The sequence below is a fragment of the Magnolia sinica genome, chromosome 5, assembly GCF_029962835.1.
Source record: "Magnolia sinica isolate HGM2019 chromosome 5, MsV1, whole genome shotgun sequence".
Classification (NCBI taxonomy): Eukaryota; Viridiplantae; Streptophyta; class Magnoliopsida; order Magnoliales; family Magnoliaceae; genus Magnolia; species Magnolia sinica.
This window is the reverse complement of record NC_080577.1, coordinates 86,713,860-86,734,836: the sequence shown is the minus strand read 5'-3', so window position 1 is coordinate 86,734,836 and position 20,977 is coordinate 86,713,860. Positions and strand designations below refer to the sequence as shown.

The 20,977-nt window shown below is 41.2% G+C and overlaps 1 protein-coding gene across 1 annotated transcript; it reads right to left on the bottom strand.

Annotated features, from left to right (window-relative positions):
• Positions 1–14,163: 14,163 nt before the first annotated feature.
• Positions 14,164–15,363, bottom strand: LOC131247091 (uncharacterized). Its single transcript, XM_058247531.1, has 2 exons — positions 15,088–15,363; positions 14,164–14,976 (listed from the first exon to the last, which is right to left on the bottom strand). The coding sequence occupies exons 1-2, from the start codon at positions 15,361–15,363 to the stop codon at positions 14,164–14,166; spliced, it is 1,089 nt and encodes a 362-aa protein (XP_058103514.1).
• Between the last annotated feature and the right edge of the window lie 5,614 nt (positions 15,364–20,977).

Sequence of the window (20,977 nt, the reverse complement as noted above, 5' to 3'; positions counted from 1 at the left end):
ATTGTCTAAACTTTTGCATTTGACTTATGTGCATAGGCATTTGCCAATGCGTCCCAGATCCCTTTAGTAGTGTTATGTACTTCAGACATCAATATGAATTCTTTGTGCATTGTACTAATTAGGACATTATGGGCAGAACGATTTTGTTTACTCGACTTATTATAGTGGTTCATTGTAGCCATATGTTCTCCTAAATTTCTGTTCTCAGCCAATATAGGTTCCTCTTGAACCTCATCTAGTGTATGCAATATTTTATCTTTGTTCAGAAGGTTCGCACCGCATGGGACCAGTCTTCATAGTTATTATCGTTAAATTGTTGACTTTTGAGTTGTTCAACGATCAATGTTTTAGTGACCATCTCTACATTGCATTTTTACATGTTAGTTAAAATTTCAAGGTATAAAAGTACTCAACCCATCTTAATGAGATCTGAAAGTCCACATACCTGAATGTGCGGTGTAAATCAATCAAATACTCATATTTAATATGAATATGATATTTTTATAAGAATATATTTGTAAAATGTGCAACCTTCCATTACAGGTTGTATGCATCATTTGATGGAGGAGACTTAACTTCCACTCAGGTTATGCAAAACCTTTATATATAGGGAGCATCCTAATACTAAGTTTTCTATTTTATAATGAAAAAGGGGTTTAGATTTAATCACATCAAGCCTAATTATATCACACATATAAATGTTATTATCAGAATTAAAAAAATACGTGCTTAGATATTAAGAGTCATATCATCACCAATGATCATATTTATTCGTGATGGATCCGATCATTATTATTAATGATGGATCCTCTCATCAACGTTGATCATCACAATTGATAATGATTCCGATCACTAATGGTCCCTTGATCAATATTGAATTGAAGAATATATTAAGGAAACTACATTCTCATACATGCATACGTACATGTAATAATCAAGAAACACGTGAGATATATATTTTGATTGTCGAACTCCAAAAATGTGTAGCTCACCTTAAATGATTACAATCATGATACTAATATATCATAATCAAGATCACAAAAAATCAAAATTTTTTATTTATTTTTTATTTTTTTAATACATACATCGATTATTATCATTTCAAGAGATCTTAACTGTTAATCATAAAAATGAACCGCACTATCTGTTAGATCTTGCCAAAAAACCCAAATCACTTCCCAATACTTGGTTTAAATCAACCCACAAATGACTGATTAAAAAATCCTTAATAAGATACACTTAATCTTGAAAGAAAGTAAATTGGGCTCCAGTTCCACCCCATTTGAATTTGTACATTAATATGGGGTCCATATGAGTTTTCCAACCACTTATAGATTGTTAATGATGCTCCCTTTATTTTTGTTACAAAAGGTAGACTCAGATAGTTTCACAAAAAAATTGCTATAATAAGAATAATGGACCAAGTCTACATTTGAGCTCACCTGACTAAGGAGACTATAGACAATAATTACTTGGAAAAAATTATTATCCATTGATTTCACTAAATGAGAATTCAAGCCTTCAGTAGTTATAAACTAATTAATGGTAACTCATCTACAATAGCAAATATATACCCCAATCATTACCATTCAAAACACAGGTCCTAAAAACGTCAATTAGAAAAATAATTGGATTTGAATTATTGATTATTTACCTTTTAGCCGTACATTTCATACCTATCAATTGAATAAGTTAAGATAGTCTGATTAGTATTTTTCTAGGCTATCATCCATGTCACGCCCCGAACTCGGAAAACGGGCTCACAAAATTCTCGATCGCCGAATCCGACGCCGATAGCCTCCGTAGTGCCCTATTCTTGGACCCCGTCACTCACATGCCAGATTCCGATCCTGGGATCCTATAAGGAGGATTTTCAGTATGATTTTTTTTTTTGTAATGGAGCATAACCACAAGCATAACCAAGTCACAAAACAACATCACCACATATCCACTATATCAAAAACTTTAAGTACAATGTGGAAAGGAAAATACGAGGTGATCAAAAACTTCAAAATAATCTGATGTGCACTCCTGCCTCAGCGCTGCTGCGATCCAATGCCACCTGCACACAACGGTCGTGCAAAAGCTTACAAAAGTTTAGAGGGTGGTGTAAGTTGTGCGCAAGGCAATGCGCCAAGTGTATAATATCAGAGTAATGCGGAAATATGCAGTAAGTCCATGAATGCTATCAACTGTACCAAAGCTATATGATGCAAGGCATGAATGCAGGCCATGCGATGCAAGGCCTATGTAGCCAAATGTCATATGTGAGATGCAAAGCAAGCATGTCAGTCCTCATCAAGTACACATATCAGTGTAGTTCCTCTCTGGATATCACTGGGGTCTAATACACTTCACACTAACTGCCTTCTCCCTAGCTGCACAGCCAAACAAGTGGAAGAGACCACACTATCCGCCTGACCAGTAATCTGTCAATACCTACCCGGCTCGTCGATAACGGACTCATTTGCCAGCTGGTCAAACTCAGCCTAGCTTATAGCCCCCTCACTCGGGCGGATAAGGCCACACCCCCTTCCAACCGACCACGACACAGTGGGAGACGCGGCCTACTGGATTCGGCACTCGGGCGCTCATGTATCCACTCAGTCTAGACGTTGGAGCATCTCCTAATACCAAAAAGGTTCTGGAATTTTCACCCAATGACATCCTAAGTGCCCACAATACTAGAGCCAATATTTTCGGTATCGATACGACCATCCATGATGTGCCTGTGGAGGCCACGACCCTGATGTTGCTAGGGCGTGTAGTAATCACGACACACAATGCGAAATGCATGAGTCACATCGTCAGTCATGCAACAATCTTGCGCGTACCGCGCGATCATGTGGGGCACTCCGTCTTATAAGGAGTCCCGTAAATGTCTCAGCCCAACGGCTTATGCTATGATCAAACATTCCTAATATCAAGCATACATATGATGCGTATGGGCATGAATCATGGAGTTATACTAAGCATGTTATAAAGTGATGAATTATCAACAAGTATGAGCCTATCAATGGGCCCTAAGGAGAGTTACAATGCAGACATTTAACCAACATTGTACTTACAATGTGGACATCAAACCATCATTGCTCCCAAGGCATAGCCCGCCATAAAGGTCAACACAAACCACGGTGGAATCACATTCAATGGGCCTTATGTACATCCCATTGGGCCTTGACCCGCGGGCCTCTAATACATCAAACGGGCCTCATAAATATCAAGGTGGGCCTCAACAACGGGCCACAAAATACATTAAGATAGGCCTAATCACATGGGCCTCATATATATACCAAGGTGGGCCTCAATGGATGGCCACAAGTACATCAATATGTATATATATATATATATATATAAATGAATCATATCAAAAGACCAACTGGACTGCACTCCAAATAACAGTGGTGAGAATGATTTCTACCATTTAAAACTTTCGAGACCCACCATAACATTTATTTTCTACCCAATTTGATCATAAGGTCACACAGACCTGAATTAAGAGGAAAAACAATTTTCCTAATGATCCAAAACCTATGTGACAACAAGGTTTCAATGGCAGACACTCAATCCCTACTGCTTTTGCTGTGTGGTCCACTTAATACAGGATCTGTCTCATTTTTGAACTCAAGCTTTAAAATGATCTTTCAAATGGTTGGACGGCTTGAATGCAACACATGCATCATGGTGGGTCCCATAGACCTTGCTGATGTCAACAGTAGTGGGACCCACTGTCCCTGTAGAATGGGTGGATGGCATGTATAAAACACATACCCCATGGTGGGTTCCACAATCATTGTGGGTCCCACGTGGGGCCTACCATAGCATTTGTTTTCCATCCAATCTGTTGATAAGGTCGCACGGACCTGGAGGCAGGGGAAAAACAAATTTCATGTTGACCCAAAGCTTCTGTAATACCCAAAAAGGGTTCAATGGCAGCCGTTCAATCACCACTGTTTCCTATGATGTAGGCCACTTGAGCCATGTACATGGATGATTTTTGGAGGGGCCCACTTCAAGAAGGGACCCACCAAATGAACAGTGTGGATGATAAACACACATTATGGTGGGGCCCACGGCTGGGACCGTGGGTCCTGCTGTCTGTCCTCCTGAACGCCGCGGGCACTGCCTGCGCCCTCTGGCAGCAGCAGCATCTACTGCAATATATTTATTTATTTTTATTTTTTTAAAATCTAGTTTTTTCACAGTTTTTCATGCGTGGGGCCCACATCGGAAGAATCCACTCCAGCCATTGCACTCTACGGCTCAAGACAGATCAAACGAGCCCCATATTCGATGTGTTTCGGCGTGTAAACAAAAATTAAAGTGAATTTAAATGGTGAAATTCACTATTTTCAAAGGTATGGCCCACCAGAAAATTAGATCAGCTTCATTTTTCGGCTCAGCGCCTAAAATGGACTGGAGAATGGAATGAACGGCATGGATTAAATCCATACATTGAGGTGGGACCTACACAAGTGGTCCACCTAAATAGCTTGTGGAACCAAGCTAATATTCGTGTTTTCATTACACGTCCAGCGTCCCTGGACGCTGGACGGTTTGGCATAACACATACTTAAGGTGGGCCCTGCTCAGGTGGGCCACCAAATGATGGATGGTGTGGATACAACACATATGTAAAGTGGGCCCCACTTACAGATGACTTGGATAAAATACATGCTTCATGGTGGGGTCCATCCGGGTGGGCCACATGGCCACATCATCACATACAATAGGAAGAAATGAAAGAGAGAGGGAGAGAGAGAAAAAGTGAGACACACGTGTGATGGAGGGACCCCGACACTATGGGCCCTCCTTTGCAATCAATCATATATCAAGTGGGTCCCATTACACGTGGGCCCATCAAATCGAAAATCAACAGTAAAGATCCTTTCTCCACCAAGATGTAAGGTCTAGATGACCCTATTCATGAAAGGAGAATAAACATCATGATGAGATCTATGGAGAATGGCCCCATTGTGGAATAATCATGAGGATCAAGGTGGGCCATTGGCCACACGTAGGGTCCAAAGTGAGATCCATACCATCAATCGGTAGGCCTCACTTGGCCCATCATCAAAACAAAAAAAATCTAGCCTAATAAGCACCCACCGTTCGATCTTCTTGGTCCGTTGGAAAGTCAATCTTCTTGTGCTTCACTTTGATAGAAGGTGATGAAAGGTGAATGGCTAGGATGAAGGATTTTGGGGTGGGAAGTGGGCAACACAACACTCTCTCTTTTTCTCTCCTTAGAAAAACTTGGACGTGTGAACCTCTTGGTTACTTGGAATTTGTGTTGAGAAAGAGAGAGAGGATTGTAAGGAGTGATGGATATGAGCCGAGTGATGTACTTGACATGTATGGGTGTGTAAGAGAGAGGGTGAGAGAGAGTTGACTTGGTGGTTGCTTGACTTGTGGAGAAAGAAAGCATGAGTGTGTGTACTTGATATGAGGTGATTGATTGATTGAGTGATTGATTGATGGGATATGTTGTAGAGATTCTCTTGGGATTGCAAACACCCAGTGTTTTCTTCAACATAAACGTCGACCCACATCTTCGGACCTAGGTATCGAATCGGTGCGCTAGTCACGGCGTTGGAACCGCGGCAACGGTGCGGTCGCAAAGGTACAAGTCTCGGATTAAGCCAACTCAAATCTACAGGATACGGCTTAGGGTCGTGCGCAAACGTCGATTATAGGTTGCGAATTGCCGGACTTCGATGGGAAGGATCGCGGGAGTCAATGGAACAATACACATTAGGATACAGGTCTTACAATCCATCCAAAAAAGACCTCATAATCATAACATTGCAAATTGATGCACATTCCAATTACATATTCATTAGAGGAACATGATAAACACACACCGTCATCTGTCCCTTATAATTACCATATTATACGAGAGAGGTGGTACCTATTAAAAATGCTTCTTTTTATTCAACCCTTAATTTACTCCTTATCATTGATTTCTATCTCAAATCAATCTACGGTACACTAATATATTTAGGCTTAATCAAATCTCCAATGTTTGGATTTTATTAATCCTTAGGATTGATCTTAAAAATAATAAATAAAAAAAAACTCTCTCGAGCCAATAAGATGTAAATCCAGATATCGTACGTTTGATATTACTTTTGTTAATATTATTATTATTATTCTATCCCCATACCTTAAGAAGAAAATAAATAATAATAATAATTCATAAGTGAATATAAAATTGATCGATATATAATTAAAATGAAATACAGAATATAATAAAAAGAGCCATTGACCTTTCGTGATTAAAACAATAAATCGAAGATCTGTCGTTGATCTGTTTTGATACCATTGAAAGTCTATGTGGAATAGTGAGCCCTCAAGATCTGACGGTCGACATGAAATGTGACCTCCACAAAGTCAAGGATGAGCGGTCCAGATCTAGCAGTCTACCTAACCACTACTAGAGTAGATAAGTCTAATCACCCTTATAATTCTAGGGTATAGATGGCCTCGGATTACGATATATAGCTTAGATCATTCAAAGGACAAGCTAGATAGACAAATATCAATCTCTCAACTTTCTCTTTTTACTATCATTGTTGCTTTATGTATCATTCATAAGAGAACCTCTTACCATTTATAAAGAATGATGGGGAGTTTGGTCTATCCTTATCTCCTCATCTAAATCTTCATTTAAAGTTGAATTTATAATTCAACTTCAAATGAATGAAAGAAAAAAATAATTATAAAAAAGAGGTTAAACCTCATGGGACTGACCCACTAGTGATTGCCCACAAGTGGGTCCCACTGGCCCATGTCCAATAGCTCTAATGTGGTAGATGGACAAGATTGCACTAAACTTAAACCAAGATCAGTCAAGTATAGTAGTGTAGACAGACGGGATTACACTAAACTACACTAAGGTCGGTCCTTAGTGTAGGTAGATAGGATAAAACTAAGGGGTCGTTTGGCACCGTGGATTGGAGGGGATTGGAGGGGGTTTCAAATCCCCTTGGTTGTTTGGCGCGTAAAGTAACTGGGGGTTGCAAATCCAGGGGGTTTCTAATCCCGTCTTTGAGGGGGTTTGCAATCCATGGTGAGAGCTTGGATTACACCTAAAATCATTTCAATAGTTGCAGGTGTGACATGTGTGTCACAGTACACTATCATTCTATTGGGCACATGGCCCACTAATGATGATCAGCACCATCCAAACATTGTCCATGTAAATCAGCACCGTCCAAACATTGTCCATATTAATCAATGATTAAAAATCGTTGGTTAGTCACTCAGACATGATCTTGTGCTCGCGGTCCATCCGAGACTTGGAATTTCATCATTTTCAGGCAAAGCATATATTTCAGCAGGCTTATCACAACCATAGTGTCAAAAATTATATATCTCACTAATTAGAGATATTAAAGTTGATTTAGTAATTAAATTGAAACCCCTGTAAATATACCATGCATAAGTATTTTTGGATTAAAGTTGATTCACACTCCAGGGTGCCAAACATACTATGAGGATTGCAAATCCAAGGGGTTTCCAATCCTGGGGGTTCCAAATCCAGGGGGTTCCAAATCCACGCTCCCAAAGCCCTAACTAAAATAAGCAACTTTGCATCGTGATTTAGTTGTGTTGGTGAGTTACTGGAGCTCTTCAATTTTCTTTTTATTTATAGTGTCATGAATGGTTGCTACAAAATGATGTGAGCCATTTCCCATCTTTGTTAACGTGGAATAATCACCTGAATCATAAACAGTTTGAGCCCATCGTGTTTCACCATGTATACAGAGTGGTTGTAGATTGGCCACATGTTGTGTAAGCGTCTTCGTGATACTATGTGGATGGGATCCTTCCATGTTCTGCCACGTGTGTGTTCACTACTCTTCCTCTCGCTTTAATGTGCGTCCTGAAAATTGATAAATTTAACTATTAAATTTATTTATTATTTTTTTCTTTTTTCTTTTAGACTCCTAGAGTTCTTTCTGCATATAATTTCAATTGCAAGATCTTCTTTGCACGAAGTTATAGCGCATCAATTGAATTTGTCATTAGCTTAACCCTACTTCGGCCGTTTCTAGCTATCGGTTGTGCAACAACTAAAACAGATACCAACTCTGTCATGCACTTCAGTCATGCAACACGTGTCTTTATGGTAGTAGCCGACTGGTCTCATACATTTGGGATTCTGATTGAATTTGGGTTACTCATGACATTTAGAATTTTGATTGAATTTGGCCACTATAGCTATTGAGAAGATCTTTCATTTGTCTTTTTTCTGAGATAATGGTCGTTATATCACTTCATCTGTATCACGTGATTTGACACGGTCAGATTAGAAGTAAACAAACTGTCCAATGCATGTCTAAAAATCTAATGTTTCGATAAGAGTAATTTTTGATTAATGATACATGTGAACTGGTACCATAATTTGGAGGGTTTAATTTGAATAACCTGTATGCTACATATGCAATTTCTCTTTAATTTCTAACTGCCTGGGTATCATCCATCACCCCCACCATGTCATCCTTCGTTCTGCCAGAGTATTGATTTATTGATTTATTTATTATTTAAAAGATGTTATGGCTCATGACTGTTTTTTGCGTGTGGAGAACATACCGAAGTGGGGGATTGATACTAAGACCTCAGTGTTGAAACGAGGTATCTTTTGCTTGGTCTACCACTTGAGCTATGGATCAGGGTGGCTAGCAGTGAAGTGTGAACTAACAGTGGAGTGTACTAATAAGCTAACAAGAAGAAGAAGAAGAAGAAGAAGAAGAAGGTCTTTACTCATGACTCGGTGGGGTTTGAGTACCCATGATGGTGTGAGCGCGTGTGAAATAAAAAAACAAAAAAGGAAAAAATTGCGTTGTGAAGAATTTCACCACACGTCGTACAGTGGCATCTTGTTTTTGATTGGCTTGAGTATGATTTATAATTTCCATAAAATTTGTGGAGATCCCATTTAATTAGCAAAATAAGTATCAATTTCAATTAATATTTGTGTTATCCAGGTCTCATTACCTAAGAATAATGTTCGATCTGCATCCCCGGAGGAGGTCTGAGTTGCTCGACATCTGTGAGGGATCCAGATTGTTGGAGGTTGAAGCCCATGATGAGTGTTCGCCAGTCCAAAGACAACAATGGTCTGCATTTACTGACTTGCACACGTGTTGATTTGGCTGGTCTGATTTTTAAGGTAGGCGACATGCGCTTAACAGAACACCGTCTGAATGTCTCAGATCGATTACACGTGTGATAATTGAAACGTTTGAGGGGCTTATGTTTTACTTGTGGTTTTATTATTATTATTATTATTTATTATTATTATTATTTTTTAAAAAGTCAAAACATAAAATAAGAATAATAATAAAAAATCAGAGCACGCGGCCGCCTGAATGGACTTTCCTGGTAAATGGGCCCTTAGGCGGCTGCAGGGGGAGGGGATAAGGTGCGGCCCTCGCCTCACCCAGGAAGGTGCGGCCTTACCGTGGGGCCTACCTTGATGTATTTATTCTATATCCATGGCCTCCATTCGTTTTTTCAGATCATCAGCCCAAAAATGAAGATCCAAATCTCAGGTGGACCTACTATAGGAAACAGTGGTGATTATTAAATGTCCTAAAGCCCACCGAAAATGTTTCCGTAATGCTTATTTGCCATTAAACCTGTTGATAATGTCACATAAATATGGATGAAGGAAAACAATTAAAATAAAAATCAGCTTGATCCAAAACTTTTGTAGCCTATTAATGATCAATCACCACTGTTTTATATGGTATGGTCCACTTGAGAATTGCATCTGCTTAATTTTTGGGTTCATATCCTAAAATGATCTGGCAAAAGGGATGGACAGTGTGGATATAAAATACATATATCAAGATGGCACCACGATGTCTTGGGTGAAGCTGGGGCCGAACATTGTAGGATCTTTCCTGGTAGGTGGGGGCTGGGATTGGCTGGTGTACCACACACCAGCTATATAGATGGTGTATTTACGTCAGCAAGTTCTGTGGATCCTATCATGAGGTATGTGTTATATCCAATCTGTTTATCTATTTGGTGAGCTTGTCTTAAGGCTCGATCCGAAAAATAAGATGGATCTAAAGATCAATTGGACCAGAGATTGAACGTCTACCATTGAAACCCTTTTGGGGTCACAGAAGTTTCGGATCAATATGAAATTTGTTTTTCCTCATTATCCATGTATTTGTGACCTTATTAACAGATTGGATGGAAAATAAATGTTACGATGGCTCCTACAAATTTTTTAACGGTGAAAATCATTATTCTCGCTGCTATTTTCGGTGTGGTCCATTTGAGTTTTGGATATGATTCATTTTTTATTTTTATTTTTGTATAATACTCTAAGATAATCTCGGGAACAGTATAGATATAATAAATACATCATTGTAGGGCCATGTAACTTTCATCTCCTTTGAACCTGTAACTCGGAGCTCGAGGAGTGTAGACGCTTGTCTTCTCACGACACGTATCTACACCAGCTATATAGCTGGTGCGTGGTACATCAGCCAATCCGCTTCCCTTATTATGAGGGTAGATGATGTAGGATGGGTAAGGTACGACTCAACGGAGTGTCAGGATTGTAAAGATTTGGGCGAGGGGGCCCTGATCGGTGAACACGGCCTAAACAGTCACCATAGCTTTTAGCGGCATAACTTTGTAATCAATTATCTTATAATACATTGTTGGAAGGTTATTGACTAGTTTATGCCCCAGCCAATCACATCAGGTTCGTTGACTCCCACACGACTTTGCAAAATCCAATCGTATTAATGGTCAAATTGGAATTTTAGGTTGAAACTTATTATTTTTATTATTTGTATTTAGTTTCAATTCTTTGTTATCTTAAAAATTTAAAAGTCTGGTTTTGGTTAAGAGTCTTTTTAGTCATAAAAGGATTGTTCTGAGTTTGGTACGATTAGATGCCCTCTTTACTATTTTTGATAATATTTACCATCTCAAGAAAGTTTTCCATATGCAGTTTAGTTTAGGGTTTCTTTTGCTTATATAAGTACATTGATACACTATAAGCAATAAATTTCATTGTTGATGTAAAAATCTGTACCACTTTGCACCGAACCTCCAGTGCTCGGAGCGAACTCTAGTCTTGCATAAAGGAACAGACAAAGGAGACCTTGGCTCAAGCAGGGGACCTTCCGATGCCTAAGTTAGGTTAAGGAAACCGGGGCTAGGTAAAGTAGGGTAGGAGTGAGGGTGCGAATGATTACGTACCTTACATCGTAGAAATGACCTGTATTTATACCTGAGGGTCGTAGTGAGCGTGTCCGACAATCTCGGTACGGTCATAGTCATCACACGAGGATTACGTGGGCATAATAGTTGGCAGTTACCCAGAGATCATGAGCTGGGCATAACTCTAGTCGTGCGTTACTGGAGTGACTCATTAAATGATGTCATTGATTAGGCTCCTATCCGAACCGATCTCCTGGCTCGGATCCTACTCGGTGACCGAAGCCGAGCCCACGGGTGAGACAATACGTTCAAGGATAAGGTTGGTTAAGTGTGGAGTACGATCTGACTCGGATGTGAAGGACGGGTTAGCTCGGACGTATTGCTACTGCTTTGAGATCGTACTCACGAGATGATGAAAAGATCGGGTTGACGTATAGTTCTACCAGAACCCCCCGAGCCGGATATTTTCCTTGGCTCGGACGTTACCCGTTTGAGGCTTTCTTCATCGACACTGAAGTTAACCTGATGCAGCTCGGTTCGAATTTACCCATAACAGAAGCCCCCTACTCTCTAAGTCCGAACTCGGACTTAGAGAGTAACTCTTGGGAAGACGAACCGGGACTTGGGGAAGCGAACCGCTGCTCTCCTTGCAATGATAGGCTTCGAGCGCAGCATCGCCATGATGACCTTCGAGACCCATGGTTGAAGAGTCCTAAGCACATTCAATGCCAATAGTGCACGGGTCGGGGGCGACGTGAATAGGCGCCACTGCATTGAATGATGGCTGTGTAGGGGTTGGAGCGGCGCTTGGTTATTTGTATCGTGAGTCGCCACGTGTACGGTTAGGCTCGGACCCGAGCCATTTCAGCTTCGGCGATAGTTGTAAGTCATGATTGCAGACGGTGGGCTCGGGCTATAAAAATCTTGAGGTGCTCTCATTCGGCCTCTCCTGCATTCCAATCTTCCTGAGTTTTCCTGATCTTTGCTCTTCCGTTTGAGACATCTTACTACTGGAGAAAGGGTTTTTCTAGTTGGAAAAGGGTTTTTTTTTGGTCGGAGAAGGGGCTTTTGCTCGGATAAGCCTGTCGGGAAAGAGAATTCTTGCCAGAGGGAGTCGCCCAAAGCTCTCTGAGTCTTCCCCCATTTCGCTTTTTCCTTTACAATGTCGAGTAATTCGAACGAAATCTGTGAGGTCCAAAATGAGTCGGAGCCTGAGAGCACAGAATCTGAGCGCCGGAGCTTGGGGGTACTCTCGAGGCTGTTTCACTCTATACCCCGCCCAAGAAGAGTATCGGAGCAAAATCCAAGGGCTGAGCAAAGGGGGTAAAGAGGGTCCCCCGAGACCCTGCTAGGAGATCGTTGGCAGGGCCCTCGGGGGGCCGATCTGAGGCGAGAGTCCCAGGGGACTCCATTTTGACTGAGTCTCAGATGGCTCAGTTCCGAGCCAAGTACCAAATCCCAGACTTGGTACACATTAGAGCTCCTTCTGCCCTGGATGGGCTTGGAGCCCCCTTTGACGGGGAAGTAGCCGTCTTCATCTACGCCCTTCAATGCAGACTTCAGTTTCCGCTTCATCCTTTCATGTGCGAGTTACTGGCACGACTGAAGTTAGCCCTAGGTCAGCTCGTTCCGAACACGTGGTGCATCCTGGTGTCATTGTACATCATTTGGCGGCAAGCGAAGAACTAGGAGCTTTCATCGAATGAGTTCCTGGCGATGTATCAGGCAAAGCACAACAAGGCCAAGCCGTACAGGTACTACTTCTCGGATGAGAGTTAAGTTGACGGTCGAGGCCAAGATCGCTAAGTACAGGAACAGGGGCTTGCCCTCCTCAGGCTTAGACAGTAGAGATAGCGACCCCAAGTACTTCTTCAACTGCTGGAAGGCCTGTTCGTAGTCTGAGGTCCATTCTGCGTTCTTGTGATCCTTCAACTGCTGGAAGAACGGGATACATCTATCGGTGGCTCTGGATATGAACCGTCCGAGTGCGGCGACTCGTCCGGTGAGGCACTGAATTTCTTTCATAGTTCGAGGTGAGCTCATGTCAAGCAACGCCTTGATCTTGTCAGGATTTGCTTCGATGCCCCTCTGACTAACCTGAAACCCAAGGAACTTGCCCGAGCCAACCCCAAAGGCACATTTGGTGGGATTTAACTTCATGCAATACTCTTGGAGGATTGAGAAGGTATTTCTGAGGTCTAAGATGTGGTCAGATGTTCTGATACTCTTGACGAGCATGTCGTCGACGTAGACTTCTATGGTCCAACCAATCTGTTGGGAAAACATCTGGTTCACCAACCTCTGATATGTTGCCCTAGCATTCTTTAGGTCAAATGGCATGACCTAGTAACAGTAGAGGCCTTTGTCCGTGACAAAGGTCGTCTTTTGCGTGTCTGGGGGGTATATTGCGATCTAATTGTACCTAGAGTAAGCATCCAAGAAGGTGAGTCGCTCGTGACCGGCTGTGCTATTAACCGATTGGTCGATCCAAGATAGCGAGAAGCTATCCTTGGGACAGGCCTTATTTAGATCCGAGTAATCTACACAGACCCACCATTTTCTATTGGCCTTCTTTATAAGGACCACATTCACAATCCAGTCTAAATGGTAACTTTCTTCAATGAAGCTGACGCTGAGGAGCTTTGATACCTCATCAGCTATGGCTGCATACTTCTCGAGTTCGAACGCTCTCCTCTTCTGCTTCACCGGTCTATGTTCTAGGTCTACATTCAGCCTATGAACCATGATCTCTAGAGGGATGCCTGGCATATCTTTGCACGACCATGCGAAGACGTCCTTGTGATCTCGAAGAAAATCCAGCATCTGTTCTCGTTGCTTAGAATTCAACGACGACCTGTGCTAAACTGTTTTGCTCGGATCCGCATCCTCAAGCGAGACAATCACCAAGTCCTCGGTGAGGGAGTCTTGTGCAGAGTCCCTAGGGTCGAGCATATTTATAGTGAGGGCTTACTTTTCCAAGCCCTTCCTTACTGCTCCCAAGTAGCACCTTCGCACCTGATGCTGGTCTCCTTGGATGTATTCGACCCCTCCTTCCGTGGGGAACTTTATCATCAAATGATAGGTGGACACGACCGCCCTCATCACGTTAAGAGACGGCCAACCCAATATGATGTTATGCACCGATGACATATTCACTATCAGGAAGTTTACTAGAAGAGTTACTTGATTTCGTCCCTCTCCTGCTGTAACTGGGAGGGAGATAGCGCCTTCGGAGATCACCTTATCTCCATCGAAGCCATGCAACGGAGTCTTCACGGGTTGGAGGTACGACCTGTCGATCCCAATCTTATCGAATGCCTCGGAGTGGATTATATAGGTCGAGCTTCCTGTGTCAACCAGGATATGGTAGACCTTGTGATTGACTATCGTCATCGTCACAACTAAGGCATCATCATGGGGATGTTGGATTCCCCGCGCATCGTCCTCCATAAATGTGAGGCTGCAAGGGTTTACTCTGAGCTCTTTCTTCGGTCTTTTGGCCAAATGGATGTAGTGCTCGGGATCGGTGCTCTTGGAGTGAGCCTTGCGAGCTCGGTTTGAATCTCTGCCACCGGATGGGCCACCATAGATCATCCGGATCTTTGTGACTTCTTTATCAGCCCGGTGAAGCTGATTGTCTTTCCATGCTTGTCTTTCTTCTTTCGTATACTGCTGTAGATGACCCTTGCGGATGATAGTCTCGATTTCATCTTTCAGGTTGACGCAGTTGTTGGTATTGTGGCCGTGGTCACGATAGAAGCGGCAGTACTTGCATTTGTCCTGTTGACCAGCATCAGTCTTCATATAGCTCGGCCAATGTAGCAGCCTCTGATCTCGAATATCAAGCAGGATCTACTCTAGGGATGTGTTGAGAGGAGTGTGCAAGTTAACCTTCCTCTTAGGCTTCTGGCTTGGTCTTCTGTCCCGGGAGGTATTGTCGTCCGACCTCTTCTTGTTTGCTTGCTGCAATGCTTTGTCCCTTCGCCTCTTACCCTTAGACGAGGACTCGAGGGTCTGATTACTCTTGCGCAAGCTAAAGAACTCCTCAGCATCAGTGTACCTCCATGTGCGGCTAATAAGCTCACTAAGAGTTGATGGTGGGTTCTTCTTGATCGAAAACAGGAATTTGCCCTCCTTGAGCCCGCTGATTATCATGGAAAACACCATCTTGTCTGAGTATTCGTCCACCTATAGAGCCTCCTCATTGAAGCGAGAGATGTAGTATTTCAACGACTCTCCGCTCTTCTATTCGAGGGTCAAGAAGTGGGTAGATGACTTTCTGCTCTTTTTGCTGACGATGAACTAGGTCAGGAATGATTTGCTGAGCTTAGCAAAGGTGCTGATAGACCTTGGCTTTAGCTGTTGGTACCAATTCCTAGCGGCCCTCGTCAAAGTCATCGAGAATGCCCGGCACATCGTCGCTTCCGAGGTTGATTGGATCTGCATCCACGACCGGTAGGACTCCACATACTCCGTGGGGTCCCCGGACCTTGAGTACTGTATGACGGGAGGCATCTTGAACCTCGGAGGCAGCACTTCATTCATGATATCAGAAGTGAATAGAGGTTTGGTCTCTTCCATCATTGCTTGCACAACAGTGGAAGTCGGAGTCTGTTGGTTCTATTACAAAGTCTTAATTTGACTTTTGAGTTCCTCGAGCTGGGCTTCCCATGGATTTCGGTTCTCAGCAACGGTCTTTCGAGGAGTTTCGACCTCGGGTGTCTTGCCTCTTCTTCTCCTTTCTAATTCATGTCGAAGGTCAGTCGGAGCTAACGCTGAGGTCACTGATACATAGGTTGGAGCTTGAGTTATCGTATTTTGTGCGGAGTTAGCTCTAGCAGACACGTTTTGAGATGCTCTTGCCTGCGAGTTCACCCGCATTGCTTCTTAAGCAACTGGGATGACCTCTTCTTAGCTCGGGGGCAGCTGCTACCCCTGTTGTTGCCTCAAAGTATTGATTTCTTCCCTCAATAATTGAATCCCATTCTGCATGGCCTTATACTTGCCTCCTCGGCTCCGAGACCTTTGAGACGACCCCATTGGAGCTGACTCAGCGTGAAGTAGTGAGGATGATCACGGTTGCCCGCTCGGATTGGGTTTCGCGATCGCCATTGTGAGTGCTTTCTTATTTCCTTTCGTCATGTCCGGTAAAACCTTCTAGTCTTTTTATTCATCTTCCCACAGACGATGCCAAAAATGTTGATGTAAAAATCTGTACCACCCTCCACCGAACCTCCAGTGCTCGAAGCGAACTCTGGTCTTGCACAAAGGAACAGACAAAGGAGACCCTAGCTCAAGCAGGGGACCCTTCAATGCCTAAGTCAGGCTAAGGAAACCGGGTCTAGGTAGAGTAGGGTAGGAGTGAGGGTGCGAACGATTGCGTACCTTACATTGTAGAATGACCTGTATTTATACCTGAGGATCGTAATGAACGTGTTCGACAATCTCGGCATGGTCATAGATATCACGCGAGGATTATGCAAGCATGATAGTTGGCAGTTACCTAGAGATCGTGCGCTGGGCATAACTCTAGTCGTGTGTTACTGGAGTGACTCATTAAATGATGTCATTGATCAGGCTCCCATCCGAACTGACCTCCTGGCTTGAATCCTACTCGGTGACCTGAGCTGAGCCCACAGGTGAGACAATACATTCAAGGATCAGGTCAGTCAAGCGTGGAGTACGATCTGGCACGGATGTGAAGGACGGGTCAGCTCGGACATATTGCTACTGTTCCGAGATTGTACTCACGAGATGACGAGAAGATCGGGTTGGCGTATAGTTCTACTAGAACCCCCTGAGTTGGATGTTTTCCTCAGCTCGGACATTACCCATCCGAGGCTTTCTTCATCGACACCGAAGTTAACCTGATGCAGCTCAGTTCGGATTTACCCATACCATTCATCAATATTATCCATTTTTATATCTGGATATTTAGGAATTCTCTTTCCTTGTGGATTTAAAGGAAGCAATTATCTTTTCTCCCTTCCAAAGCCCGTTATGCTATTGGTCCCCCACAATAAGGGGTCATTTGGCATCACGACTGATGAGAGTTTATATACTTTTAAGAATGTCTTTTCTCTAAAATAGATTATTTAGTAATGGTGTATTTTGCATCTATTTATTTTATACATAAGAGGTTTTACTTCCTAATTGTTTAGTGATGGAGAGTTCACTTTTCTTTTTAAGAGATTATTTAGCTAAACTGGGTAGGTATTTTTAGGCTAATTTCGTAACAAGTTTGTCCCCAAACTTTTTGGTTAATTCCCATCTTGCCCTTTTCTCTTCTCTTCACAATTTATTTGTTTCAAAAGGCCCTCACAAGATGAATGGTGCACGTAAAGGTGGGCCACATAATGAATGACTCACATCAAAGGTGGGGTCCTACATGATAGATGTCCCACATCAAAATGTGGCCTCGCATGATGGAATCCATATTAAGTGGGCTCCACTAGATGGACGGTCCACATCAAAGGCGAGACTCACATAATGGGTGATGGACATTGAAGGTGGGCCGAAGCCGACATGATGGACAGTTGACATCAAAGGTGGCCCACATAATGAACGACCATATTGAAGGTAGGACTCCACATCAAGGTGGGCCTAGATAATGGATGGAGTGGGCTTCATATGATGGATGGCCCACATCAAAGTGTGGCTCCGCATGATTAATGGTCCAAATCAAGGTCTGGCATGATGGAATGCCCATATCTAAAGTGGCCCAACATGATGGATGATCCATATATAAGGTGTGATCCACATGATGGATAGTGGAAATCAAAAGTGTGCCCCACATGATGGGTGGCCCACATCAAAGGGTGGTCTTGTATGATGGACAACCCACATTATGTGAGCCCACCAGATACATGATCCACATCAAGTTGGGCCCCATATAATGGATAGTCCACTTAAAATTAGGCAATCATGATGAATGGCCCACATCCAATGCAGGGCCTTGCATGATGGATAGCCCACTTCAAAGGTGGGGCCCACACAAATAACACATTAAATGTGGGCTCCACGTGATGGATACACATTAAATGTGGGTTCCATGTGATGGGTAGTGGACATTGAAACGACCGACATGAAAGACAATTAACATTAGGGTTGTACATCGAGTCGAGGTGGGCCAAGCTTGCCTTGACTTGTCCGTGCTCTCCTTAAGCTTGAGCTTACCATTGGAGCTTGCTTTGTTTGCCAAACCTTTCGAGGCGAACTCTAGGTGAGCTAGTGGATTAAGTCGAGGTGAGCCTGCTCCCACATCAATGTATTATATTTTTTGCTACAAAATACAAATTAAAAGTCCACAACATTAATTCCAAAAAGTCCCACACATCACAACATCAAGTAAAAAAAAGTCTCACATATAGCTTCTTTAAGGCTTCTTTGTGATCCGATCTATACGCAATATTTATGTTCTTGTAAAATGAAGCGAGCTCGGAGAGACTTTTTTATTACTCTTCTTATATTTTGACAAGAATTTTTTTTTTTTACTTTGAAGATGCATTCTCTTCTTGACTTTAATTCTTGTCCTCATCCTCCTCAACATCGAAACCACTACCGCTATGGCCCCAAACTAGATGCAACCAATCTTGTGTACATATCAATGCTTTAATTATTTTTGAAGTGATTTTTAATGCTTGCTCACAATTCTATTTACGTATTAAAAGTTGATTCTGATGTCGCAATTGATAATGTCTCATGCCATCATCGAAAGTTTAAGGTATTCATGATCTCTCCACTTCTACTACTATGAAACAGACTACGCCAAAAGGGCAATTTGCGACGGACTTCGTCCGTACAATGGATTTAATCCGTCGCTTATGGAAAAAGTCTGTTGCGAAGCCCATGTTTGTCGAAAATCTGAACATCGCTGAATTTAGCGACGGACCAACATCCGTCGCTAAAATCTGATTTACGACGGAATTTGGTCCATCGTTAATAGGCGACGGAAAAAATCCGTCGCAAAATTGGATTTTGTGACGGTCGTAAATTCCCGCCCAAAATACCAATTGGCGCACTTTTCCGTTGCTTTTGCGACGGATCATGTCCGTCGTAAAAGGACTTTTGCAACATTACTTTTTTTCATTTTTATAGGAATATGGTGGAAAATTAAGTTTTTTTTGTAGTCTAATAATTATTTTTTAATAGAATTTCAATGGTTTAATTGTACATATTTGTATCTAAGATTACTTTTTAACAATTGATTGAATGTAAAAAGAAAAATTATTTTCTTTTTATATCAAATGAGTGATTTTTTTTTTTTAATTTTTAATTTAAAATTAATATTTAAATGATTTGTAATATCACATGAAAAGGAATATTGAGAAGTTTAAAAAATTTAACAATGTTTGAGAAAAAAATTAGATTTTGAAAAAATAAAAAAAGTGTTTAATAAAAATCTATTTTGTGGGAAAAAAGAATTTTGAATAAAGTTGATGAATTTGAAAAAATAAAAAAGCATTTGATTTTGAGAAAAAAATAATATCCTGAAAAAGAAAATAAAAAAATTTTAAAATGTGAAAATTTTCACAATGTGGGCCCCACCATAATATTTTATAAAAACAATGAGATTTTGAAAAAAAATATATATCATTTTAAAAAAGAAAATTGAAAAGTTGAAAACAAAATGATCCTTTTAAAGAAAAAAATCAGCATTTTGGAATTTTTGGGAAAAAAATTAAAATTTGCAAATTTTTTTGAGATTTTGAAAATAAAAATTCAGAATTTATATTTTATTTTTTTTGAAATATTTTATAATAAAAATGATATTTTGTTAAAAGTTTTCAAAGAAAAATTAAGAGTAAAAAAATATACATTTTGAAAAAGAAAATGTTATTTTTAAATAGAAATTGAAATTTATTTGTGAAATAAAAAATATTTGTTAATAAATTATTAGGTACATCCACTAATTGAACCTTTAAATGTTAATTTCAAATTTCACTCAAATTGTTGATCAATCTTGTATGCCCAATATCTTCCTCATATGTATCTTGATCGAGGCGAGTAACTAGTCAAATTGTGGGTATTGATCAGTAAAGTAGAGTGAATGGACAAGACATGTAAAATGGGCCAAATATTCTGGTCAAAATTATGACCCAACTTAGTAACATCGTGAGAACCTAAAAATTGATGTTAGTAAGTTTTGTGCGCCCCATCATGATGTGTGTCGAACATCAACACCATGCATTTGATGTGTCCCCTTTAGGTTATGAGATATCTCAAAAATCATCTGTATACGAAAATTAGGTGGGCCATACCATCTAAAACCATGTGAAGACATCCTAAAAAATATAAAAGCACTTGGTGGGGCCCACATGAGTTTTGGATGCGACTGAAACTTGGTCTGACCCCTCATCCAAGTTGGACACACATGATGAATGGGTTGGATATGTGAATCATATTTAGGCACGCCCAATATATGATTATGAATGTTTCAAGGAAACCCTCTCTACTATATTTAGGTGAGTTACTCATTACCCTTACTAGAGTAAACTCTGTGGGGTCCACCGTTATTTATTTATTTTATCCACTCCTCATCCATGTTAATAGATAATTTGAGGTGTAAAGAACAAAAAGGAAGCATATCCAAAGCTCAAGTGGACCAAACCACAGGAAATAGTGTGATTGAACCTCTACCATTGAAAAATTCTTAGAGGCCATAGAAGTTTTCGATCAAGCTGATGTTTGTGTTTTATCTTCATTCATATATTTTTGATATTATGAATAGGTTGGATGGAAAATAAACATTACTGTGGGCCCAAGGAAGGTATCAACGTGG